At 35.3% G+C, this 24,484-nt stretch overlaps 1 protein-coding gene across 23 annotated transcripts in view; it reads left to right on the top strand.

Annotated features, from left to right (window-relative positions):
* The window catches only part of LOC18434282 (uncharacterized), a 70,284-nt gene that overhangs the window by 38,067 nt on the left and 7,733 nt on the right, over positions 1–24,484 (top strand). For 5 of the 23 annotated variants that reach the window (XM_088869575.1, XM_006844359.4, XM_020667299.2 and 2 more), the window contains 13 exons: positions 503–559; positions 2,416–2,460; positions 8,509–8,599; positions 9,848–9,930; positions 10,149–10,223; positions 10,300–10,387; positions 15,940–16,012; positions 16,143–16,202; positions 17,212–17,305; positions 19,885–19,983; positions 22,811–22,921; positions 23,360–23,428; positions 23,503–23,679. In XM_088869575.1, the coding sequence (XP_088725701.1) occupies positions 503–559; positions 2,416–2,460; positions 8,509–8,599; positions 9,848–9,930; positions 10,149–10,223; positions 10,300–10,387; positions 15,940–16,012; positions 16,143–16,202; positions 17,212–17,305; positions 19,885–19,983; positions 22,811–22,921; positions 23,360–23,428; positions 23,503–23,679 (1,122 nt within the window). Of the gene's footprint in view, positions 1–502; positions 560–2,415; positions 2,461–8,508; positions 8,600–9,847; positions 9,931–10,148; positions 10,224–10,296; positions 10,388–15,939; positions 16,061–16,142; positions 16,203–17,211; positions 17,306–19,884; positions 19,984–22,810; positions 22,922–23,359; positions 23,430–23,502; positions 23,680–24,484 lie in introns of those variants that run through there. The other 18 variants (XR_016057601.1, XR_016057614.1, XR_016057617.1 and 15 more) reach the window with 12 other exon arrangements.

The raw sequence follows: 24,484 nt of genomic DNA, 5'->3' as shown, positions 1-24,484 counted from the left end.
AACCCGGATTATACCCATTTTCAAGGGGGTTGTGATATCCGGATTCCTTGCAGATAGGGATTGATATTCCCTGCTGGGAGGGGGCAATTTCCGATCGGGCTCCGGCTCAGGGATAGCTGGAGCTATTCCGAGGGGGGAACACGGCTACCCAACAATGCTCCCCTCCCCTCATCTATGGCAATTTCATCTAGTAGGTTACATTTGTGTCTTGGCCTAATCAAATAGACTGTATGGTTGAGGTGACTTGGTGATAGTGTTTCTGTTAGTATGTTATGTAATTTATTGTTTGGTTGTTCTATTGGCTGCAGTAGTTTTCTTGTTCTAAATTCTCTTTGCAGCAATTTTGAAATTAAAAAATTTTTAGATGCTCTTTTGTCTTTTCTCAAAACAATCTAATAGGAGATGTTTTGGCACATCTTTGGTTAGCTTGTTCCCTGTAAATGTTATTGTTTCTTGATTCATAATGAGTCTTCAAAATCTGATGGACATTGCTTGCATGTAGATAGGTACACAGTATCAACTTGCAAAGGCAGCAACCAGGATTGCGACTTTGTCAAAGGTTTGTTGGAGAAGTTGAAGACCTATAATTACTTAACTTTTTGCTTGAAGTTTGAAATCATCATTTTGTTTGTTCCATTTAAGTTCATGATATTTAACTGTAATGTGAAAATTCTCCATTTTCTTATTGCACTCCATATGTGCCTTTGTTCCTTTATTTTTTGGATCTACTAATTGAGTTTTCTAAGTACAAATCAAGTAAATACTGACAGCCGTTTGACCTAAAATGGTCCTCAAGTTACTGCAGGGATGTCAACCAATCTCCTGATCAACGGCAAAAATCCTGTCCTCCAATACTTACGTCACCTTCCAAAGATACCTCTCCTCTAGAACCCTATTGTGTATAAGATATTTCTTGTATTCGTGATGGCCAACGCCATGCCTTCTTGATTTCCAGCTCTCTTTCGGGAAAAAGCATAAAATCCTACAATGGGTTCTGATCCATTTCTCTACCTGAAATCTCTTCTTATCAATATCACCAAGAACTTCCTATAAAGTATAATAAAGTATGAAAATCTTGGTAAATTATTTCATGTAAAGACAAAAAGATGTAGGACTCGAAACAAAAAAATCCATCTCATATTGGAGAGAGAGACAATCTGGAGAAATTGATGTGGTAGTGAGTCCTTGCTTTGTGAATTACTGGGAACTTTCTGTCATAGAAGTCCAACTGTAGTTTTCCTTTCCACATAAGGCTTCCACCTCCAGGCACGAAGAAAGACCTTCCCACTCCCTTTATTGGCCTTTTCTTTGTCCATGGACTCGCTAAAATAGTGTCACACTTCCCTCATGACTAAGTTACTGTAAGCAGGGACACAAAGGATGTCCTACCTCCTGAGAAGTGTTTGTATATATATGTATGTGTATGTATCTTCCTAAGCACATCTTCCTGAGCACATCATTCTCTTTCATTTCTGCTATTTGTTCCATCATGAGAAGAAAAAGTATGCAAAGACTATCAGGTGGAATCTAAGCCGATTCTTTTTTAGTAACAATGGGTTTACATGCTTTTAGGAAGCATCTTACTTGTGAAAGCAGGAACAATTCTTGATATTGATGTTTTCATTGGTAGCTTTAGGTTAAAATATCTAGTAGGTTTTTAAAATGTAAGCAAATTACACAAATGAAAATGTTCCTTTAGATGCTAGAACTTATGAGGTTCTACCATTTCGAATGGTGTTCGTTTCTGCTTTATTTTTGTCAATGAAAACCGAATTATTTTTCTTAAGCATTCTGCACTTAATTTTCTTCTAACTGAAGATTCCTTTATTTTCCGTCCAATCTCTAATTATTTAACATCAACTGGAGTTGGTCCAGTGAGGTCTTTGATTTCATTAGGAATGGTGTCGGGAACTAACGGACTTAGATGAATATTTTGGAAACTATCTAGTCATGTTGGGTGGTATCCTCTTTGTTGACAACAACAGCTGGAACTGGGTGATATACCATTTCACATCTTAGAGCTAGTGCATGAGCCTCTGCCCCCATTGCATGTGCCATTCCCTGTTCAATCTGCATTTTTATTTTGGTGTTTGAGCAATGCCGCATGCTCATATCTAGTGACAATGAAATCTTTGATGAACAGACCTTTGGGTAGGGAAATCAGTGTCTCTTGGACTGATACAATATTGTATAAATAACTTTTGACCCAGTTTTCATTTTTGTAAGGAATATGCCATGCTAATGTAGGATAGATCGTCTATTTGTTGCGTTCTGCTGATAAAATTAATAGTCAACTAAGTGATGACAATATCCATTGATTTTACATAACCATGGTGCTTAGTCATTCTTGGAATATCATATTTCATACATATGACTTGTATTGTTCAATCATTTTTTGTGTATGTGACCTTTCAGGGTATCTTGTGCATGTCAAGGACATTTCAGGGAATCATTGATTTGGTATGCTTTCTTTTTGATGAAAATGAATGCGGATTTTAAAGTTTTTAGCTAAGTTAATAGAGGCTTGCCTGGCTCAGCTATCAGTCTCCTAGATTATCCCATGTGTGCACTCCAAAAAGGATGAGCTCCAAACAACTTGGACACTTAGAAATTTTGTGGCTTCCATTTGTTGTTGAGAAGCAAACCTAGAAAAATTAATAAACCATGATTTTGCTCTATTTTCTACAACTATGATGTCCATTATATATTAACATGTAGAATTGCATTGCTATTTTTTTTTATCGCTGAAGAAAATTTTTATTACTACAATAAAATTACACAGAAAAAGAAAACGTGAGCAAAGATCAAGAGATGTCAAGACAACACTAATGGTGAAATTTTGTAAACCTAGAGTGGTTCTTGAAAAGAACCCCTACATTGTGAAGTTTATGAGCCTCTTTCGTAGCTCCCTGAAAATGTGCATAAAAAAAAAAATCACTTTTTTATTATCTCAAATGTCAAAGATCTCACCATATATTTTCATCAACCTCCATGGAATACTGTTTTCAGGTCCATCTTATGAAATTGAGAGAATCCCTTTGCACTACCAATTGATTCCTAGAATTGAAGGGACATATCCATAGACCTACCAGTAAGTAGTGCATGACTCTCTGCTATTTTAGAATCACATATACTCAGTTGGCTTGGCTTGTATGGCTTCTAAGCTTCCTGCCCTCTTCATCTCTAAAAGTCCCACCTATACTTGCTGGTTCTGTGTCATCGATGAACATCAATTAAAATTTAGCTTCATAGTATCCTCCACTGAAGCAGCCCAAACTGTCCTTGGTTGAAGCTAGAGTAGACCGGATAAGGCCAACATCTTCCAATCCTTGACCAAGTCAATGGCTTTGAAATATCAAAATTCTGGTCGAAACGAAATCCACAAGATCACCATATTCCTAGTTCTCTCCTTGAGGAACTTGTGCACCCTTCGAAATTCATAAGAATATGGCCATTCTTCTTTACCAAATACACCAAATAATGACCATAATGTTCAATAGCTGGAGCACCAAGCCCCTTGTGGGGTTTCCATATGGACACACCCCACCATAAGGTCATCCACAAAAAGTTGAGGTTGCTCATTGCATGCCAAAGAGAGTAAGAACGTAACCCGATATGGTTGTAGCATACTTACAGTGAATAAGAAGGCAACATGCCATTTCCTCCTTATCTTGGCATAAAACACCCATATTGGAAACTGCATACCCCGCCTTTGAAGGAGTTGACAGCAATAGACTCCCATGGCATGCCAACCACTGCATGTTAAAACTGAATCACTTTGCAACTTGTCTAGTTTGATGCTTCCCTATATTGGACATATGCTTATTTATTCTTACAATCATTCTTGGAAGCATATACATAATAATAAGACACACTGTTACCTACCAAAAAACCTATTCTCAGGACATGACATCAGGCCCACTCATACTTTTGTCATTTTTATTTCCTTCTATTCTTCTAACCAGTGAAGTGACAAGTTTTGCCTTGTCGGACTTTTTCCTCTTAAGTTGCATGCTATTTCAAGGTGTAGTTGGACAAAGGATATATGTACAAGTGGTAAAAAGTGGAATCTTTGTCATTTTGTTCTTGTTGAGTACTCCATTATTCCAATGTTCTATTTCAATTTGAAGGTGTGTTTTATTCCATTGTTCTATTTCAATTTGTTTCTGGCTACAGAATTGGCATGGGATAGGCCATTCTCCTTCCTTCATTGGATAGCTATAGTTTATGCTATTTCACTCTCTGAAAAAATGATCTCTATGTGCTGTACTCACATGGAGCTTGTGTTTTGCCATCGCATGATAGAGAGTTAAAGAAATTATTTACCTATTCTTTTTCACTTATGATATGAGTGACCTTTCTCCCTCTTAATTTTGTTATGTTGGCTAGATATAATTAGCAAGTTGCTTTGTACAACGAGAAATGGATGTATATCTTTAAGTGTCTCTCTTTATCTAAATATGATATGGTGTCTGATGGTTCTTTTGCCAAATTCGGGCCAGTTTTCCTGAACAAATGGATTGATTTTGTTTCATGATCCCATATGTCACCATATTAGCATTTATGTTTATGTTGAGGTGACGGGTGATACTGAAGGCTCACATTCAATATCTAGCTGGGATATGTTTCTTGGCTTTCGTCCACTGTCATGGAAGAGAAATAAACTAAAGTCGTTTCAGAAAATTTAGCATAGAAATCGAGATCTGAGTTGTGCCAGCTTGGGATGTGATGGATTGGTTTTGAGCTCTAATATATAATCTGGGTCTAGAAGTTACTAATCTGCTTATATGCTTATGACACCATTGCCATTCAGATCATGAAAGATGGGCTGCCTTACCACTAAAAGGAGATTCATTTTAGGTTTTAATGATCCTCCTCATACACATTGGAGTATTTCTTCTTTTTATATCGTCTTACTAACGGGAAGGGTAGATGTATACCTCTGATATTAGTTCAGAAACTGTCATGGGTAGATCTTAAATGGGCCGCTTGAGAGGAAGAGTGCTGGCCTACTCTAGTTGGGATATTTTTAGTTTCTATATATAAGGTTAGCAAGGTAATTCTGTATTTAAAGGACATTTGGTCTTCTGGACTACTATGGAGTTCTTAAATAGATTTTGACTACTGCTGTCTTAAGGTATACATTAGCGTTCACTTATGCATTCTTTTAGGAATCTGCATACCTTTGCCATTTCAATTTTCCTCAATTTCTTGCGATCATTTGTCAATGTTAAACTTGAGAGATAATAGTTTGGCTAATTTAATGAAGTTTTTAATGCCAAATAATTAGTTAATTCCACTATTCTAGAATTCAGATTAGGCCGTCTAGGTTCCTAGGCGGCCCAAGAGAAGAGGAGAGAGAGGGGGGAGGGGGGAGGGGGAGGTTGGTTGGGTTAAAACTCTCTCTCCCTCTTATGGTTTCTATTTGTTTAAAAAACTAGATTAATTCCAGGCCATGTGCATCTGTATAAAAAAATGAATGTCATGGTCATGTTCATGTGTTATTGTGTAAATATACCACATGAATGCTTTTTTAAGTACCACACTGTCTCTTCCAAAATTACAGAAAGATGCTTTTTCGCACCAACATAAATAAAAAGATTACATCTAGGATAAAGACTCTCTCTAAACACCAAATTTTCTCTCTAAAATAAAGAACCATACTTTCTCTCCTAACAATTACAAAAGGATACATTTTCTCTATCTAAAATTAATGAAACAAAAGTACAACTACAATAAAGACTCTCCTCTCTAAAGATCAATTCTCTCTCATAAAGAAATGAACCATTTTTTTTCTCTCTACCCAAAATCAAAGGGTACTTATTCTATTTAAAATAAATGAATGGAAGTACACTATTATAAAAAATCTCTTTGTAAAGACCAACTCACTCTTCCTAAATAAAAGAACCATATTTTTTCTCTCTAAGACCAATGAGCAAAAGTACAACTACGTTAAAAACTGATGGAGGGCAAAATTATTCTTATTTTTAATTTTTATTCAATTTCAAATGATGTATATTATAGTTCTAGTTTTGGGATTTATTTATAGGTTTTTAGTTTTTTAGGGGTTATGAGGTTTTTATATTTTTTATTTTCTTTATGAGTACTAGTCACAAGTAATGTTGACTGTTCATGGCTACTGTTCACAGGTGTAGAACTAGCTTTACTAATTTTGAGTTTAAGCTAGGATATATGGTTTAGTGTATTATTTGTTTGGACACTTTTTGTCTTGGAACATTAGATGATATTATAAACAGGTGGTGAGGGCCTAGGAGAAAGCAGTCGCATGATTTTCCAGAATTGAGAAAAAAGAAAGCTTGAGTGTGGAGAAGAAACCCTATGCTTGTGTTTGGCTTTGTTTTTGCTAATTTTACAGTTTTCTCAAAGTTTCCTGCATCAATTTGGAGTCAGAGCTCAGGGTTTCTTCAATAACAAGGCCAAGGAATTGCAACCAAATCTAGGGTTTGCTGATTATGAACCAAGCTTTGCCAAATCAGCCTAGATCTTGCTGATTTCAGCAGGTTTTTGTTGATCATCTGCCTAGGATTTGTGATTTGGCGAACCCATGGTGGCAAGAAGGATTGTCGGAGGAGAGTTTCGTAGATCCTCTCCGTGATCTTTGAGATTATAGAATCATGGAACTTGAAAGGAAAGTTCAGTAGCTGATGCAGCGTTCACGAGCCTCAATAATGGGCAAGATGGTGATCTTTCAGCCCAAGAGGATCTCAAGTACAAACCTTTTCACTTCTGCGCTCCGCGTGTGGAGTCGAGTGATGAGGATAGTGATAGAAGATGTTCCCTAGGATTTTCTGGTTAAAGGATGAGATTTTTGATTTTGACACAAATTGCATCATAAATCAGGAAGTTGTAGATTGGAATTCACCACCAATCTTCGATGCATCCTCCGACGAACGATAAGATCGTTTAGGGGATCTAGTCTATGATGATGATCAAGATGATGGTGAAGAGATTTGGAAGATGGTGAAGAATATAGAGAGAAGGCAGCAAGGGGACTAATCCAAATCATGGCCTTTGAAGATCTTATTAATATCAAAGATGTAGAACATTCAAGAAATTTGGGGTATTGGAATCAGAGTAGTGCAGACGAAATATTGTCAACTCATAAACCTCAAATTGTGGCCTTGATTTTAGTAATTAATGAAATGGATGTCAAGAAAACCTCTAAAGACCAGAGAATTGGGTTTGAAGTTTCCTTCACGATTTTCAATGGGTGTTCAAGGATAACCGTATCTGATAAATTTGCATTGAGTCCTCTATATACATATCAGGATCCATTTTTTAGGAATTCTTTTTACCAAAAATAATATTTGAGCTGACAAAGAAAAAGAAGTTGAAGATAGAGGTTTTGATTTTGAATTCATGTCAGCACACTTCAAAATTCGAGGACGAGTTTTCTCCAACAAGGGGATAATGATGGAGGGCAAAATTATTCTTATTTTTAACTTTTATTTAATTTCAAATGATGTATATTAGAGTTTTAATTTTATGGTTTATTTCAAAGGTATTTTTAGTTTTTTAGGGATTCTAGGGTTTTTATATTTTTTATGTACTTCATGAGTACTATTTAAAAGTACTGGTCATGAGTACTGTTCACAGGGGTAAAACTGTCATTACAAATTTTAAGTTTTAGCTAGGATATTTGGGTCAATGTATTATTTGTTGGGACACTTTTTGTACTTGAAATATTAAATAGTATTATAAAGAGGGGCATGGGGGGCCTAGGAGAAGGCAATCGCATGATTTTCCAGAATTGAGAAAGAAAAAGCTCAGGCTTTTGCAACCTACATTGGGTGTGGAGAAGAAACCCTAGTTGTTGTTGTTGTTGTTCTTCCTCCTTTTTTTTTTTTTAATTTTGCATATGTTTGGCTTTGTTTCTTGCTGATTTTACTATTTTCTCAACTTTTCCTGCATCAAAAACTCTCTCTAAAGGCCAAATTCTCTCTCGAAGTAATATAACCTTGTACTCTTTCCCAAGACGACTGTGTTTTTTCCTTTTCTTTCTTTCATTTTTTGAACACTGGTTAATTCTAGTTGATGCATGTTTTCTTTTAATGTGTGTAGTGCCGGTGATTATATTGTCATTAAACGTAGTAAAAATGGCTAGAGTGACTAAACATAATGTTTAGTTTTGATATGTACTCTCAGTGATATGGTAGGTGCTGATAAAAATGGGAACCGAGAAGTTTAGTACTTGTGTGTTCATGAGTATTTGATTTTCTTTTCACGGTGTGTTTGTTGCTAGTGAGAAAGATGATGTCTTACGTTCTTTCTTTATCAGTATGATGCGACTTTCTTCTTTTTGCATAATGATAAGCTTATTGTAAAATAATTTGAACTTATTGGTCAAATTTCAAGATACAGATATTCCTGCACTATACTATACTATGAAATATCCCATGTGTTTGGGAGGTAGAAGAAGCTTTCAAGCTACTAAATATTCCATTTTCCCTAGAAGCACTGAATGTCGAGATGTGTTTTGTATTACAGGATGTGGCAAAATGGTTGGAAAGGGAAATCCGGAAGGAGCTTTCCAAAAGGATTAGCAACATACTAAACTCTTTTCGGTTGCTTCCTAGTGGTATGATAACCAATTCCTTTGGTTACAAGGGGAAGGAGTTTTTGTATGGTTATATGATAATGATTGTGCTGCTAGTGGGAGTAATACTACATATATGCACTGATGGTTGCAGATAGAGATAAGTGGTATTGTTTGAAAAATCTTAAGTTAGAGGATTGGATGGTTGTCATATTGCCCTTTCATAAGTATGTGAGAAGTTGTAAATGAAAAGAAGTTTGCATGGTTATACAGGATATTTGCTCTTTCATTGGTCTCACGCAATGTCCTTTGGGTAATTGTTTTACTTTTGCTTAGTTACTTTTGGTCGTCTTGTAAAGGGTCTATATATAGTTTGCATTTTATAGAACTCCATTACATCTGCTTCGTCAGTAATACTTATATTCTTTATCATCAACTTATGTATAGGATGTGAAAAGCTAATCTCTTAGCTCATATGTCATACTTTACAATTTTGTTTTAATAAAACATTTTGTTGCTGAAAAACCTTATTGTTTTGACATGGAATATATAAGAAAAGAAAGAACGAAGATTCTTGAAATGGTTAAACTAGAGTTAACATATTCTAAATGGGTTTTCTTTCCCTATCTAACTTCCCTCTAAAATTGGCTTCGGGGTTGGTGCATGAAAGCTACATGAAGGGCAGTTTTTCTGCTGCTAATAAGTCTGGTGAAATTGTTTGTTCCCTGGAAGGTGCAATTTTGGTTTATTGCAACATAACATCCAAGGGTTGGAACCCAAGTCAAACCTGCCCAAAACAAAAAAAGATATCACCCAAATTGAGAAAAGGAAAAGAAGAACTAAAAAGCAAAAATAAAAAGAAAAATAATGAATGAATAGCTGTTTGCTTCAGTTGAAGAGGGTCTCTTTGGATTTGTTGGCTGATCTAACTTCTCTCTATAAAGGGCCTGAAAAATGAACTGAAGAGATTTCTCTTCAGCCAGGAGGCAAATTCTGAAGTCTTCAACTAAAGTATGCTCAATACTGTTTTGTTGAGTTAGTATCATGTCCAATGATTGTTTTTACTATCTTTTTTTATTAATTAAATGCTCTTTTGGCTTTACTTGTCAACTTGCAAATCTCCTTACAAGAAATAAATGCTTAAACCACTGTTAAAACTTTAAAGCAGTTGAAATTGGTTTCTTTTCCTGCATCATGTTTCATGAAATTTGTGCGTTGGTGTGTTGTTTTGTTCTATTACCTTTTGTGATTTATTCTTTGAATTGAGTCAGTGGTTTGCTCTTATTGTAGTTAAATTGCAGGAGCTGGAGGAGAATGTGCGTGCATTGATGGTCTCTTTGCACACACAATTTCAGTTATTGGAAATTTTACTGGTATGAACTTCATGCATGTAGTTTTACTTACCGATTTCCTGCTTGTTTCTATGTGAAAATTTTTAAATCTAAATATCTGTTCTTCGTTGAGGGCATGAAATGTATTGCAGTTTTTCTACTAGTCTTTTAGAAGTAGAAGTACTCTATTGAATGTTTTAGCGCATGAAATTCGTTTCATTTGTTTGATTGAAATAAATGTTGTTCTGTTGTGCATGCAGGGTTTTGTTCATGTTCAAGGGCAGCATATTTGGGAAGAAGAGCTGACCTTCATTTTGAACCATAGTTTGCAACAAGTAGGCAATCTGCTGTCTGTCTTGTCATCCTTGCAATCTATGACTGCATCTTATGTTTTATGTCGATATCTAGTAGGAGTATTGCAAATATGTGGAAAGAAGAAAACAAGATTTGTGCTGTATGCAAGAAATCAACAACCTGTCCAATCCTGAGACTTTCTTGGGTAAGTATTCACATGACTTTACAAAGCCTTGACAGAACACATTGTAATAATTAGAATATAACACAAATGATGTTTACGTTAATATCGTTATTCCTGCAGAAAACTAATTGTATTCCCACAGAGTATATCTTTCCCCCTTGTACTCGCATAGATTGGTTGAATTTCTGCGGTTTGCGTGCTCTCTCCACTCAGATAACAATAGTCAATTAAGAAATGTGATGCCCATTATATGCTTTCTCTTTATGTATAAATTACCTCTTGGTTTGAGGCTTGACCTGTGTAATGATTCTCAAAGACAGAAAGCCATCTTCTCTTATAGACTACATAGCAAATAGGGGATGGGTTTAGATTTGCACAATTTTCTGTTTAAATATAAGAGTAAGTTTTAGCTAATAGCTACTCTTTGGTGATTAGTCCTGCATAGAATTATATCTTTTATTGAAATTTATGAGAATAAACATAGATGGTGTCATTTTGCTCCATAAGATGGCTGATGTAAGAGAAGATGCCTCCTATTTTTAATATTTCTTATTAAATTTTAAGGATGTTTTTTGGAATTTTCTTGGGTTATTTTTTTATTTTATTTTTGTATTTTTTAGTATTTTAAAAAATGTTTAGAGAAGTTGTAAAATACTTATGGAATTACTTGTCTTATGCGGGGTAAAGTGTCCTCAAGAATTTTCTTTTAAGTCCAGACTTTGGGGGCCATTTTGATTGTTGTATGGACATTTAATGTCCTCGAGAGGGTTCATTCATCGTGATTTTGTTTTCAGAAAAGAAAGAGCGAAAGCTCTAGGCTTTTGAACCCTAGCTTGGGTGTGAGGAAGAAATCCTAGGGTTTCTCCTAGTTGTTGCTAGTGTTTGGCATGATTTCTTGCTAATGTTACTGTTCTACCAATTTCACTTCATCAATTTGGTATTAAAACTCAGGTTTTCTCCATCAACAAGGCCAACAAACTGTAAACAAGTCTAGGTTTTGATAAATTTGGGCCAAGATTTGCTAAATCTACCCAGAAGAGGTTTTGTTGAGCCTCTGCCTAGGTTTAATGATTTCAGCAAACCCATAGCAGCGAAACGTGGCTGTGAAAGGGGCTTTCACATATCCACTTTGTTTTACTAGAAAAGAAGTCAATGTGAAAGGCAAGTTCAATTGCTAATGCAGTAGTTCGTGAGTATCTATCATGGGCAAGATTGTGATCTTTCGGCCCAAGACGATCTCGAGTATGATCCTTTTCATCGTTGCGCTCCCTGTGTGAAGTTGAGTGATGAGGACAGCGACAGGAGTTTTAGACGTGTGGAGTGTTGCTTTAGGGATGTTGGTTTGAAGGTGGACATACCTGTATTTTTGACAATAAGCCTGAACCCAATGAGTTTATAGCTTGGTTAAATATTGTAGAAAGGGTTTTTGATTATAAGGTCTCCAAAAAGAAAAGAAAAAATTACTGCATAAGATGGAAAAGAGACGCCTCAGCATGGTGGGAACAACTTAGGGTTAGAAGGGAGAGGATGGGAAAGTTCAAAATTAATACTTAGAAGAATATGAAAAAGAAATTAAAGGAAAAATACCTCTCTGAAAATTATTTGAAATCCTTTATTAGAAGATGAATTATTTTCATCAGGGTGAAAGAGTGAGAGGAGCATATAGATGAAATTTATGAGTTGATGGCTTGTAGTGATGTGATTAAAAGAGATGAACAATGTTTAGCTCGCTATGTTGGTGGGCTGAGAACTTCTAAAGATGTGGTGGTTTTGCAGTATTACTGGACATTAGATGAGGCTTACAACCTAGCAGGGAAGGTTGAAGCTTAATAGACGTGTCTGTCATCAAGGTGGGGTATAGCCTAGGGTTATACAAGTGGCAGTGGGAGTGAATTTAAGGGGAAAAGGTGAGAATTTTGTGGCTGGACAGTTTGCACAGCGTGCTAGCCTGTCCAAACAACTGGATGCAGTGGGCATTGGGGCCAGTTCTAGGCGTCCAAAGTACCCAAATTGTTGGTCATTAAAAGTGTTCATGAGTTAAACACGTCTACTTTCAGTGCCTGAATAGAAAATTTGTGAACCTTGCAGAAATGTTTCTTGAAGAGGACAACAAGCTATCTTTTGATGGAGACCTTGTTGTGATGAGGAACTAAGGTAGAAGAGCCAGAATTTACATTTAATGACCACGGAGAGGCTTTGGTGTTCCGGTGATTACACTCCGAGTAGTAGACGAGGGAGATTGGCTAAACCCAATTTCACATTAAATTGTTACCAAGCAAGTCATTGAGTGGAATTTTGGCACTCTGGAGCTTGTGTTTGATGAGTGTTCAGATGAAGGAGGTAGTGATCCAATTTTTGATGAAGAACCATGTGACAAGAAGGAAGGTGACAATGATATAGATGAAGATGGAGAAGTTTTGGAAGAGGAACTTGCTGATTTGATTAGTGAACTAGGGGATGGAGATGATCATTTCGAAGATGCTCCCTTGGTCTATTATAGGGCTGAACAAGGTAATTTCGGCAACTTTATATGGCTGAATTGATGCAATTTCAGCTAGTTATTGCGATTGAACTGAGCCTAAATATCATCTACATGTAGTGACCCTTTCCTCGAGGGGTTTTCAGAAGTGTTTATGGATATATCAACTGATTGCAAGGACTCAGTTTAAATGCTCAATCATCGTGTTTTGATTAGTCCAATAACCCATAAGTCAAGTCCCATGATCGTTTTTCAATGTTCGGGTTGAAGAATGTTGCATGACTGATGCAAAATTCATCTTGGCTTATTTCAGAACTCAAGAATGAGTTTCTCCAACCAGAGGAGAATAATGCAAGAGAAGATACCTCCTACTATTGAATTTTTCTTATTAAATTTTAATGTATTTTTGTAATTTCTAGGTTTATTTTTAAGTTAACTTTTCTCAAAAAAAATTTCTAGGATTATTTTAAGGTTTTTTAAGTTTTTTAGGTAATTTAGGGTTTCTATATTTTTTAGGTGGGCAATGTACCTATGCTTGGGCACCCCATTTTGAGCGGCTGTACTAGGTGGGCGCTTACGTGGGTGCCCAAGGCCATGGTTTTTTTTGTTTTTGTTTTTTGTTTTTGTTTTTTGTATTTGTTTTTTGTTTTTGTTTCTTTTCAAATTTTTAAGATGCCAAAAGGTGCCCAAGGCCATGGCATTTTTTGTTTGTTTGGTTTTTTTTTTTAATTTTTTTTTAAGATGCCAAAAAGGGCAATGAGGTAATTTTGACCCCCATAAAGTTTAAATAGATTATGGGGGTTATTTTATCCCCCAAAGTCAAAAGAACACTTCCATAAGCCCTAAATCTCTTTAGCTATACCTATTTATGAGAATCAAAAGTATTTTTTATGGTTTGAAGAAGCATCCTAGCCTTTACTTTTCTCATTGGAATTATTTTTAGTATGCTATTGGAGAGTTGGAGTCCATGTTATTATGGAACATGGAGAGTTGGAGAATATTACTGATACATAGATTATCATACTTTTAACTTTTTTTAAAGTTTTTGTGATTTGAATTTTGAAATTTCGAAAATGTTTATTAAATCTTAACATGTGATATGTTTGTATTGAAAAAAGTATGTTACAAATTTACAATATATACAAATGCAATAAATCACAAAATTGACACAAATATATGCATATGTGCATTTGGACAACACATATGTTATACCTAAGGAATTTGCACTACGGGGCGCCTGAGGTTATGGGCACCCAGGTGCTGGGCGCCAGGCCGGCTGCCTAGGGATCGCTTAGTGTTTTTTGAAACCTTGAAGGATAGTGGAAGTCATTGTCCATGTTTATCATGAGAAGATGGGAGTTTCCTCATATCTCACCCAAAAAGTGATTTCACCTCTCAAGAGTTATTTGTGAGTTGGAATCAGATTCTATGGTCTTATTTGATAATCTAGACTACATGGAATCATGATGAAACACTATTGCTAAAGAAAGACCTAGAAATTCTCCCAAAATTAATCTACAACATGAGTGTATTACCTTAGTTCTGAGGTTGCTATAACTAAGGTCTAGATTATTGAAGGTCAATCTAGCACCACTCTGTTTTCGAGCTCGAACTTCACTTTTCTTCATACTTGCACAAAGTTGCTGTGTGATAATGATTAGATGGGTTGGACTGAGGTACTTCTTGGTGTCCCCATGAGTCATACTATTGACATATCAAGCAACTGTTTCTTTTTATGGCCCCCCTTGATCATTTACAAACCTATTTGTGGTGGCATTTGGTTACTTGTTTGTTCCTGAGCTGCTGTACAACATTTCACTGTTTTGGTCTAAATCTGGGGTTGTGCATAAAAAGGCTAGTTGGGTGCTTATTTCGGATTATCAGGCTTTGAGCATTATATGTTGCATTTCTCTCTATTACGAAGTTGGTATTTTGCTGCTCCTATTTTGATGCAGGACAAAATTATTCATATTTTTAGTTTTTCTTTAATTTATTTTTGTGCCGTTCATGTGATTTACATATTTGAAATAGAAAGAAAAGCTCAGGCTTTTGGTGTCCTAGCTCGGGTATGGAACAAAAACCCTAGGTTTCTTCGAATTGTACTTGTGCGGTGTGTTTATTTGCTGATTTATACTGTTTCATCAATTTTCCTACAGCATTTTGGTGTCAATGCTCATGTTTTCTTCAACAACAAAGCTAGCAAACTATATCCATGTCTAAGTATGTGTAATTTTGGGCCAAGTTTTACCAAATTAGCCTAGATCTTGTTGGTTTCAGCAAGGTTTTGTTGATTCTCTGCCAAGGATTTGTGATCTCGGTTTTATTGACCAACCCTAACCTAGAGACAATTTGCACTGTCTATTACAAACTCTAATGAGAACCTTAATATAATGAATGAAATAAAAAGGGTAATTCGGTCATTGATCCAAAAAAGATGAAAATACACCATTTTTGACCCTTCAAAGGCCGTTTCTGATGAAATCAGTTGCCTAAATCAGAATGTCTAGCTACGATTAGTGTCCACCAGTGAGCCTCATACTTGGTCTGAGCTACATTAGGTGGCCACGAATAAGCCCTATACTTGGGCTATGTTTCATCACTAATTCTTTTTGAAGACCTTTGATGAGATCTCGCATGATATCAAGTTACCTAAAAATCTGAAGTCAGTATTCTAACATTTCTTTCCTCTTCCATCAGGCATATTCAACGCTATTGAGAATTACCAATGCAGTCAATTTCGTCCCAAATACTCTATTTATGTTATTTGTGTAGTTGCGTAGTGATAAAGGTACTTTTTTTGTATGGTTTGCCTTATTTTGGGGATTTTATGGTCATGCTTCTATGTTTTTGAAATCTTATGCTATGTATCTATTGGAGGATCACAATATATTCTGTCATTATAATCTCCATTATCTGGTAGTGTTTGCCAACTCTTTTTTCATATTATTTAGTACGGCTTGTATGTTATCGGTGATAGATATTTCTACCTTATTTGTAGGAGCTAGACCTACAATGTCTATTACGTATGAACTTTCAGCCTTGTCTTCTATAATCATCTAACTATATTTTCCTTTCCTCTCGTGAACCTTTCCAGGACGGTTGCTGCATCAGATTCTTCTTTTGACTCATCCTTCTCAATCCATGTTCCTTGAACCTATGAGTGGGTGGTAGATATCATTTTCCTATTTACAACTGGACCTGTGTGTTCAAAAGATGTATGCATGCATCTTAAAATGTGTGTAATGCAATTTGTCAAAATTTCCTGTTACTATTGATGACAACTTGTGTGTCTTACAGGTTTGATGCTGGAGGTCACGAGCTATTGGGACTACATTTCTTTGATCTATTTGAATCGTGGTATGGTGCTTGTCTTTTATATATGTCTTAGAAGAGTGTTCTTTCCTTGGGAGTCGTAAAGGGTTTGAATCATGTTGACACTTTAATAGTCGAAGTATTAAACCTTCATGAACGTGTTTAGAAAACACAAAACATTTCCAATTATGATTGGGCGTGAATATTTTCTTTTTTAACTTTTAAGCAATTCTATTTCTATGAAATATTTGATTTCAAAGGAGGGGTCATGAGAGGTTTCTCAATTCAGTGTTATTTAACGTTGAAGATGCCTCAAAAGGATTTTTCCCCAACTTGGATTTGAGGGGTTGGGAGGGATCTGAAGCGTTATAAATGTCTCCAAAGCCCATGTGGGGAAATGACAAATATGTCTCCACTAGTGGGCGAAAAAGATTTCCTTACCCCAATCCCCAGGGAGTAGGGCTACATCAGATGGCTGTTTGGGCTCAGGCACCCAGGTGACCACCTAAAGTCTAGCTACTCTGCAGCAGACCTGGAGTTAGGCATGACCCGCTTGCCTATGCTATTATTTATTTAGTTTCCTAGGATATGATGCTGATAAACATATTTACATATATTTCTGTAAAAATCAAGAAGGGATGAATGAGGTAACTGAGCTGCATAATTCTCATAAACCTTCCCCATTTTGGGACAAAAAACATGAATTTTGTGGTCTGTGAGTAGAGGCAAAAGTACACAAGTTCCATCTATAATGTACTATTTCAGTATTACCTTCGTAATAGTACTTAGATACAGCCTATACAACAGAACATTTATCACTTACAATCCTGTCAAAATAGATGTGGACTTGAGACAAGTAGCAATTTGTGGACTATATGAAACTAGTGGTGGCGTGTAAGAGATGAAAGTTATGTGCTATTTTGCACTAATAGTGGTAGCTGCATTTCATATAAGTATCTGCAATGCTGTTATCAGGAAAAATGCCTGTACTTGCCTATAAATGCATGTCCTCTCTGTGCACACTATTGATTTATTCAAATGTCTTTTGTTGCAGTGTCGGACCTTTTGGACTTTCCAGTCTGGATTGTGCATTATATTTTCTTATCGTGGGGCATCTAGAGCAAGCGCTCAGTGGTTTGAGAAGTCTAGTAAGTGCTTATAAAAACATGTCATGCACTCCTATTTACAAAAGTATATAATACTCTCAGAGAGTTTATAGATTCGGTTATCTGTCCTTTTGTCCCTATGTTTGATACCCATCTATTTGTTTGTGGATGGCACATATATATTTCATGTTGCATTTAAGAGATGAAATTGTTTACAAACTACAAAAATACGTATTTAATTTGCACAAGGTGGATGGAGTATTGTAAACAAAAAAGAGAGAGAAGAGAAAGGTTTTTGTGCTTTTTTTTTTTTAATTAAGCTCTCCATGTCCCCTATCACAGTTATAAATATCCTAATTACGTTAGATTACTAGTGTACATATCAGAGAATTCTTGCATTCATGCCATCACTGGATATTGTTGCCCTCAAAATTCCAAAGATATTCCACCTGCCTTTGATGCATGGATACCGTTATCAAGGCTTTGGAGGCAATCACAACACCATTATTTAGTAATTTTACATATGTTTCCGAAGCAGGGGGGATGGGTATGACTATAGTTGTTAGAAACACGTGTTTCTAAATCATTTCAGGAATCAAAATCACGGAATCGCGGGTGTCAGGTGATTCCTATAGTCGAAATCGTCGCCCGAGCAATGCAAATCACCTGTTGCATGATTCCCTCTATATTGGAATCACGATCCACTAAATAGGAATCGTGTGTCCTATTTTGTTGGAATCCATATCCCATCATTTTGGAATTGAGATCCCTACCTTTCAAGAATCACGTACCAATCCACTCAGGACCATGCCAGAATTTTTAATTGAGAAAAGATTTGAAGTATTACATTATTTATAAGCTTGAAATCTTTCTAAGGTTGCACATCAATCCACTCTGATTGATTCCATCCAGAATTGCGATCCAATAAAATAGGAATCATGATTCCTATACTGTTGGAATCACTGCCTTATCACTTTGGAATTGAGATCCCTATCATCAGGAATCACGCACCGATCGACTCGGGACCATGCTAGATGTTTCAAGTGAGAAAAGATTTGATAAGTTCTATATTATTTATAAGCTTGAATTCTAGACTTCAAATATTGAGTACAATTATCCAAGGCCCATTTTATTCAGTTGGTGTCTTTGGTAGCCCTCCACTAACAATGGTCTCTGTGTATTGAATGCCCTTTTAACTAGCTCTCCACAACTAAAAAAACAAGGTCGAGCTCCCTTAGGTATCTACTTTCTTGGAGTATCTAGAACTCCAAGAAAACAACATGTCGTATGTGTTTCTCATGCTTATTTTGGGAATAAAACGTGGAATTGCATCTTCTACGTCGGGGTTTATCGAAGGTGAGAAAACAAACAGTATGTTGTATGTGTTTTTCATGCATCTTTTGATGATGAAAGCACGATATACATCTTCTCCCTTGAAAATGAGTTGTTGTTATCTGGACCTTCAGCTCATAGAGGGCTATGTCGTTTGACTCTTTATTGAAAAACCGTCTCAACATCGGGGTCTATCACAAGGTGATGAACCGGTAAAGTACTTACCAATGACACCCTCAAGGCTCAAGTTGAAAGTTGAAGATTCTGGTTGACGCTTACCTACAAAAGACATTACTATCATAATTTGCTAATAAATCAACAGATTTAGAAATTTGCATTTGAATCTTGATTTTGTATTATTAGAACTTTGACTCCGTGTTGATCGAAATATATATATGTATATATATATATATATATATATATATATATATATATATATATATATATATATATATATGAGTTATTGGTTGCTGATCAAAATATTGTTCGGTGCTTCTTTGAACCCCAGATTTTGATGTTGAGGGTCTAGCTTCCATAAATCACTAACTCCTGGTTCCTAAAAATTGGGATCAAGGTCTCATATACGTTGAATCCCGTTCTTGTGCATCTATGAATCGTAAATTTTTGTGAGATGGAGTCTAGATTCCCTACTTCCAGGAATTTGGGTTTAAAAAAATATTTGGAACGAGATTTGAGAAATTTGGTATCGTGATTCCTATCTTTCGATAATCACGATTCATCTTGGGAAACGTGGAATTGCAATTGTCATTTGGAATTGCAAGCTCCGTATTTGTGGTAACTATAAATATGACATCATTTTGCAAATATCCATGACAACCATACAACTTCATTTGGATAAGTTTTGAGTAGCAATTGATTTCCTTGTAGAATACTAACACCATATTTTCTTGTAAAAAACCCCTGGCATTATTTTTTCTCGTTTCCTACCTTATCGCATGCGAGATGCTCCTATCAGCCATATGTTATTATAAATTGAATTAACTGAACTTCCATTTTTGTTTTGCAAATCGATTCTTAATCATCAGACTTAATTTTAAAATTTTCTATTTCCATGGTACCAGATCATACACTAGAACCATTAGTTGTGCAATTATCAAGGTTTAACATCCTCTTAGTCTTCATAATTATGGTATGATATGGTGTTATCTGATATATTAAGGACGTGTTCATCATCATTCTTAAGTTCTACTATAAAACTAATTTCCACCATCTATTTTATTTGAATGGAGCTTAACCATCGGAATAATCTCATTGGCTCCTCATTGCAGTTGGACACACGATTCATGGAAGACTTTGAAGCCTTGGGTAATGCATTGGGGCCTGCTACATCAATACCTTTGCTGGGATTGTCATCATATGATCGGATTGTATGAACCTCCTGCTTGGAATAATTCCTCTTATTGTTCATTGGTTGGGTTTATTTTCATTTCACTGATAAAGTTCCTATGAAGGTTCATCCCTATTTTCCACGATTTGAATTACTATAGATGCTGTGTTAGACCATCACTTGGTCATGGTTGCTGTTATTTGTGTGAGCATGGATGTTCCTCTATCAAGATTTTGCTGGATTGACTAAACCATGTAGGAAGCTCCTAGGAGTTGGGAACTCTTGGAAGTGGGGATGCCTTTGTAACAAATTTCTATTAATCTAGGAGATCAGATTGCTAAGGAAGTGTTAGTGTGACTGCTAACTAGCCGCTAATAGTGCCTGAACTAATGACTAAGACTCAATACTTGAAGGCAGTGTTTAAAAAAACGCCGAGTCGAACCGGACTCGCCCGGTTCGACTCGAGAATCGCCATGAACGGATCGAATTGGCGAAGAAAACGGGAATCGTCCGGTTCTAGAGAGAACCGGACGATTCTGTACAGTGACTCGCCGATTCACTGTACGGAATCAGCGAGTCCGTACAGTGAATAGGTAATCCATGATAGATTTTTTTGTAATACTTGATCGATTTTTTTGTAATCCATGATCGAATTGTTTTTTTTTTTTTGTAATCCATGATCAAATTTTTTTTTTTTTTTTTTTTTTTTGTAACCCATGATAGAATTTTTTGTAATCCATGATCGAAATGTTTGTTTTTTTTTCTTGTAATCTATGATCGAATTTTTTGTTTTTTTTTTTTTGTTTGTAACGCATGATAGAATTTTTTGTAATCCATGATCGAATGTTTTGTAAATACATGATCGAAATGTTTGTTTTTTTTTTGTAATCCATTATCGAAATGTTTGTTTTTTTTTTTGTAATCCATGATCGAATTTTTGTTTTTTGCTTTTTTTGTAACCCATGATAGAGTTTTTTGTAATCCATGATTGAATTTTTTGTAATCCATGATTGAATTGTTTTTTTCTTTTTTTGTAATCCACGATTGAATTTTTTGTTTTTTTTTGTTTGTTTTTTTTTGTAATCCATGATCGAATTTTATGTAATCCATGATCGAATTTTATGTAATCCATGATCGAATTTTTTCTAATCCATGATTGAATTTTTTGAAAATTTGTGACTTTTTTTTTTTAATCCATGATCGAATTTTTTTTTGTAATCCATGATAGAATTTTTTGAAAATTTGTGATTTTTTTTTTTTAATCCATGATCGAATTTTTTTTGTAATCCATGATAGAATTTTTTGAAAATTTGTGATTTTTTTTTTTAATCCATGATCGATTTTTTTGAAAATTTGTTATTTTTTTTTTTTAATCCATATTATTCAAAGAGAAAATGAGAGAGATGATGATTCTGAGGCCACCCTATCCCAGCCATATTATTCACATATCGAGTCCCAACAGCAACAGTGTAGGGATGAACACGACAGTGCAGGTGAGCATGAAGGATGGACAATCTTCGGGGATTTTAGATTGGGAACACAACAAAACACTAACACTCAGGATTTGGGAATAGTCAGACGCCTGCTAATATCGATGATTCGTTTTTAGATCGAATCAATGAATTGTTAAACGAATTCAATCAATGGCACTAGCGTGACCAAGAAGAACAATAACGTCGTCTATCATTTTATTTTTAGATCATATGTTACTAATTTTATGCTTTATTGTAGTCCATGTATGTTGATATACTTATTCCATGATAATTATATGTTTATCCTTTTGTGTGATGTAAATTAAATGCTGAATGGCGGTTCATGCAGGGAAAGAACATATCAATATTCGCATATTCATTCAAAAACATGAAAATTCTTAATGGAGTACCCTCATTTCTTATTGAATTTCTAAAAAACAATATTTATAATGAATTTTAATAATTTTTTCGGATTTTTTTTAAGCTTTATTCTGACCGATTCACCCGATTCCCGATCCGGATCACCGATTCGCCGATCCGGATCAGTTTTTTGAGTGCCCGATCTGGGTCACCGATCCGTTTTTTAAACCATTGCTTGAAGGTGCTTTTTTAAGGGTCTGTTTGGATGTACTCATTATCTCTGATAATTCACTATTTCAATAAAATTAATTCTGATAATGAATTATCTGCTGTATGGTAATGTGCACTGTAAAGTTCTAGGATAATCTTATGGGCAGTTTTACAGATAAGCTTATCTTTTGGAAAAGCAGTTTTTATTTTATTCATATTAAATTGCTGAAAATTTCATGTTTTTGGCCAAAAATAGCTAATGATAGTTGGAACTCTCTAAAAAATTAAATAATATTGTACACAGTACAAGATGCATACCAAATAGCTAGCAAGATAATATTTTCAGAGTATATTAGTTTTAGATAAGATAGTTTATTCCAAATAAAACTAATTGTCATCGAAGCAAGCCATTGGTAATTGGGGTAATCTTGCCATTAGTAGCAATTTCCGTAACGGAACTTTGCTGTAAATTATCTGACCCTTTAGTTTTTCTCCTCTTTATACTCTAGAGTGGCTCATTGTTTTCACATTTGTATGACAAAATATGAGGGATTTTTCTCGAATTAAGTTAAGAGTGCTTTTTTGTTAGCTAGACAGCTATGTCAGCACCTAAGTAGTTTTGACCTTTATTTTTGTATAACTGTTTCTGTTTCAGGAGTTTCATAACTGATTCTATTCTGTTTATGAGCTTCAAATAGGCTTGGTGTTAAAATGACTAGACAATTTGGAGATTGGAATTTTATGCATGCTGTAGAGCTTTTAGTGGTTACAGTGTGCTTCCAATTCCTAATAATATACTAGTGCTATCCTTATTACGATTGACAGATCAAGATGACTGAGAAATCATGGGAGCAATGGGTTGTTTGTTTGGCTTATGTTGGACAGCTACAGCTGTTGCGTTGCGTGATTTCGTCAAAGCTGAAGTCTGCTTGTAAGGTATTTCATAAAGAAACTTTCTTGTGAATATAAGAATAACTGATATATTATTACTGGCGGCATCCTTTTTTCATTTCAGCCATCTCTATGGCATGTTATGGCTACTCCTATGTTATTATTGTTTTTCTCCAATGAACTATTTTCATAAAATGATGGAGAACTACTGTTTATGTAAATAAGTAAATGAATAGAGCACTGGTATAGGTGGCCTGACTTACGGAAAAGGCTCTCATGTGAAAAATCTTCTATGTTATTTGGATGATTGAATTCTATTTTTTTTTTTTTTTTGTTTTGAGAAATTGGATGATTGAATTCTATTAGTCTGAGCTATCAGGCATTCTTCCATCATATCCTTAAAACATCCCAGGATGTCGTGGTAATTCCCTTTCTTGGAAATATATATGTTTTTTGACATTAATAAATCTAATATGCTGTCAGGTTAATGCGGGCGCAGTTTCTTTTGCTGTTGAACAGCTAGTAGATTCCCTTTTCCATTGTAATGGCAAGGTGAATAGATGTATGTAATATTTCATGATTTAAATCGTAATGAAAAGCAGGATTTAACTGTTGAATTTGCACAGGATGTTGATCACGAACGACCGTCTCAGGAAAAATACACTGATATGGAATCCTTTTTGCATCAAATGAACAAGCAAAGAATGCTATGTGGGTCTCTCAGCCCATTGCGTATCCAATATATTGCAGGGAGCCCACCTTCTCAAATAGGGCGTTTTGCATCCATTGTTACAATTTCGCAAGTAAGAACATATAAATATTATTAGACATAAGTTAAGAAGGACACTATGTGCAATTGTCGATCAATTTTGGTTTTCTGTTCTGTGGTGGTCACTCAAGTATTGGTGATAAGTTAATTGTTCATGCATGACTCCCAAAAGGAAGCAATATTGACTCTGATCCATGTCTTAGGTTAGGCAAGATACATGAGTGACAAAGTAACCTGCTATCTTGTTGCGTTTGCAAGTTCTTAACATAACCCAATTTTACAAATTGTTCTGGAAAACTACCATTATCATGGAACATCCTTGTCCTTGTTTTTCAGAGAAGTGGAGAAATGTATCACGCTTGCAGTCCATAAGTTCACACATGATGCAGGAAAATTTGAGAAAATAGTATAATCAGCAAGGAATAAAGCTAAACGCAAGCACAATTCAAAGAAACCCAGGGTTTCTTTTCTACATCCAAGTTATGGTTCCAAACCTAGGCTTGTCTTTCTCTTTCAATTTTTAAAAATTGTGGAATGACCCCCTCAAGGCCCCACATACCGCTTATATAACATTATAATGTTACAAATACAAAACGTGTTCAAATAAATAATACAGTGACCCATATATCCGAACTTAACTTTGAATTTGTAATGATAGTACCTGTGAACAGTACTCATGAACAGTATTTGTGAACAATACTCATGAAATTAAGTAAACAAATATAAAACCCTAGACTTCCTAAAAAACTACTAGAAACAAACCCTAAAACTAAAACTATGATATACATCCTTTGAAATTAACCAAAAATAAAAAATAAAAATAAAAAATATTTTTTCCC

This window comes from Amborella trichopoda, chromosome 6 (assembly GCF_054954075.1).
Source record: "Amborella trichopoda isolate Santa Cruz 75 chromosome 6, AtrichopodaSantaCruz75HAP2 v2.0, whole genome shotgun sequence".
In the NCBI taxonomy this organism is placed as follows: Eukaryota; Viridiplantae; Streptophyta; class Magnoliopsida; order Amborellales; family Amborellaceae; genus Amborella; species Amborella trichopoda.
The sequence above is the reverse complement of the archived record's forward strand: the minus strand, read 5'-3'. Positions and strand labels throughout refer to the sequence as shown.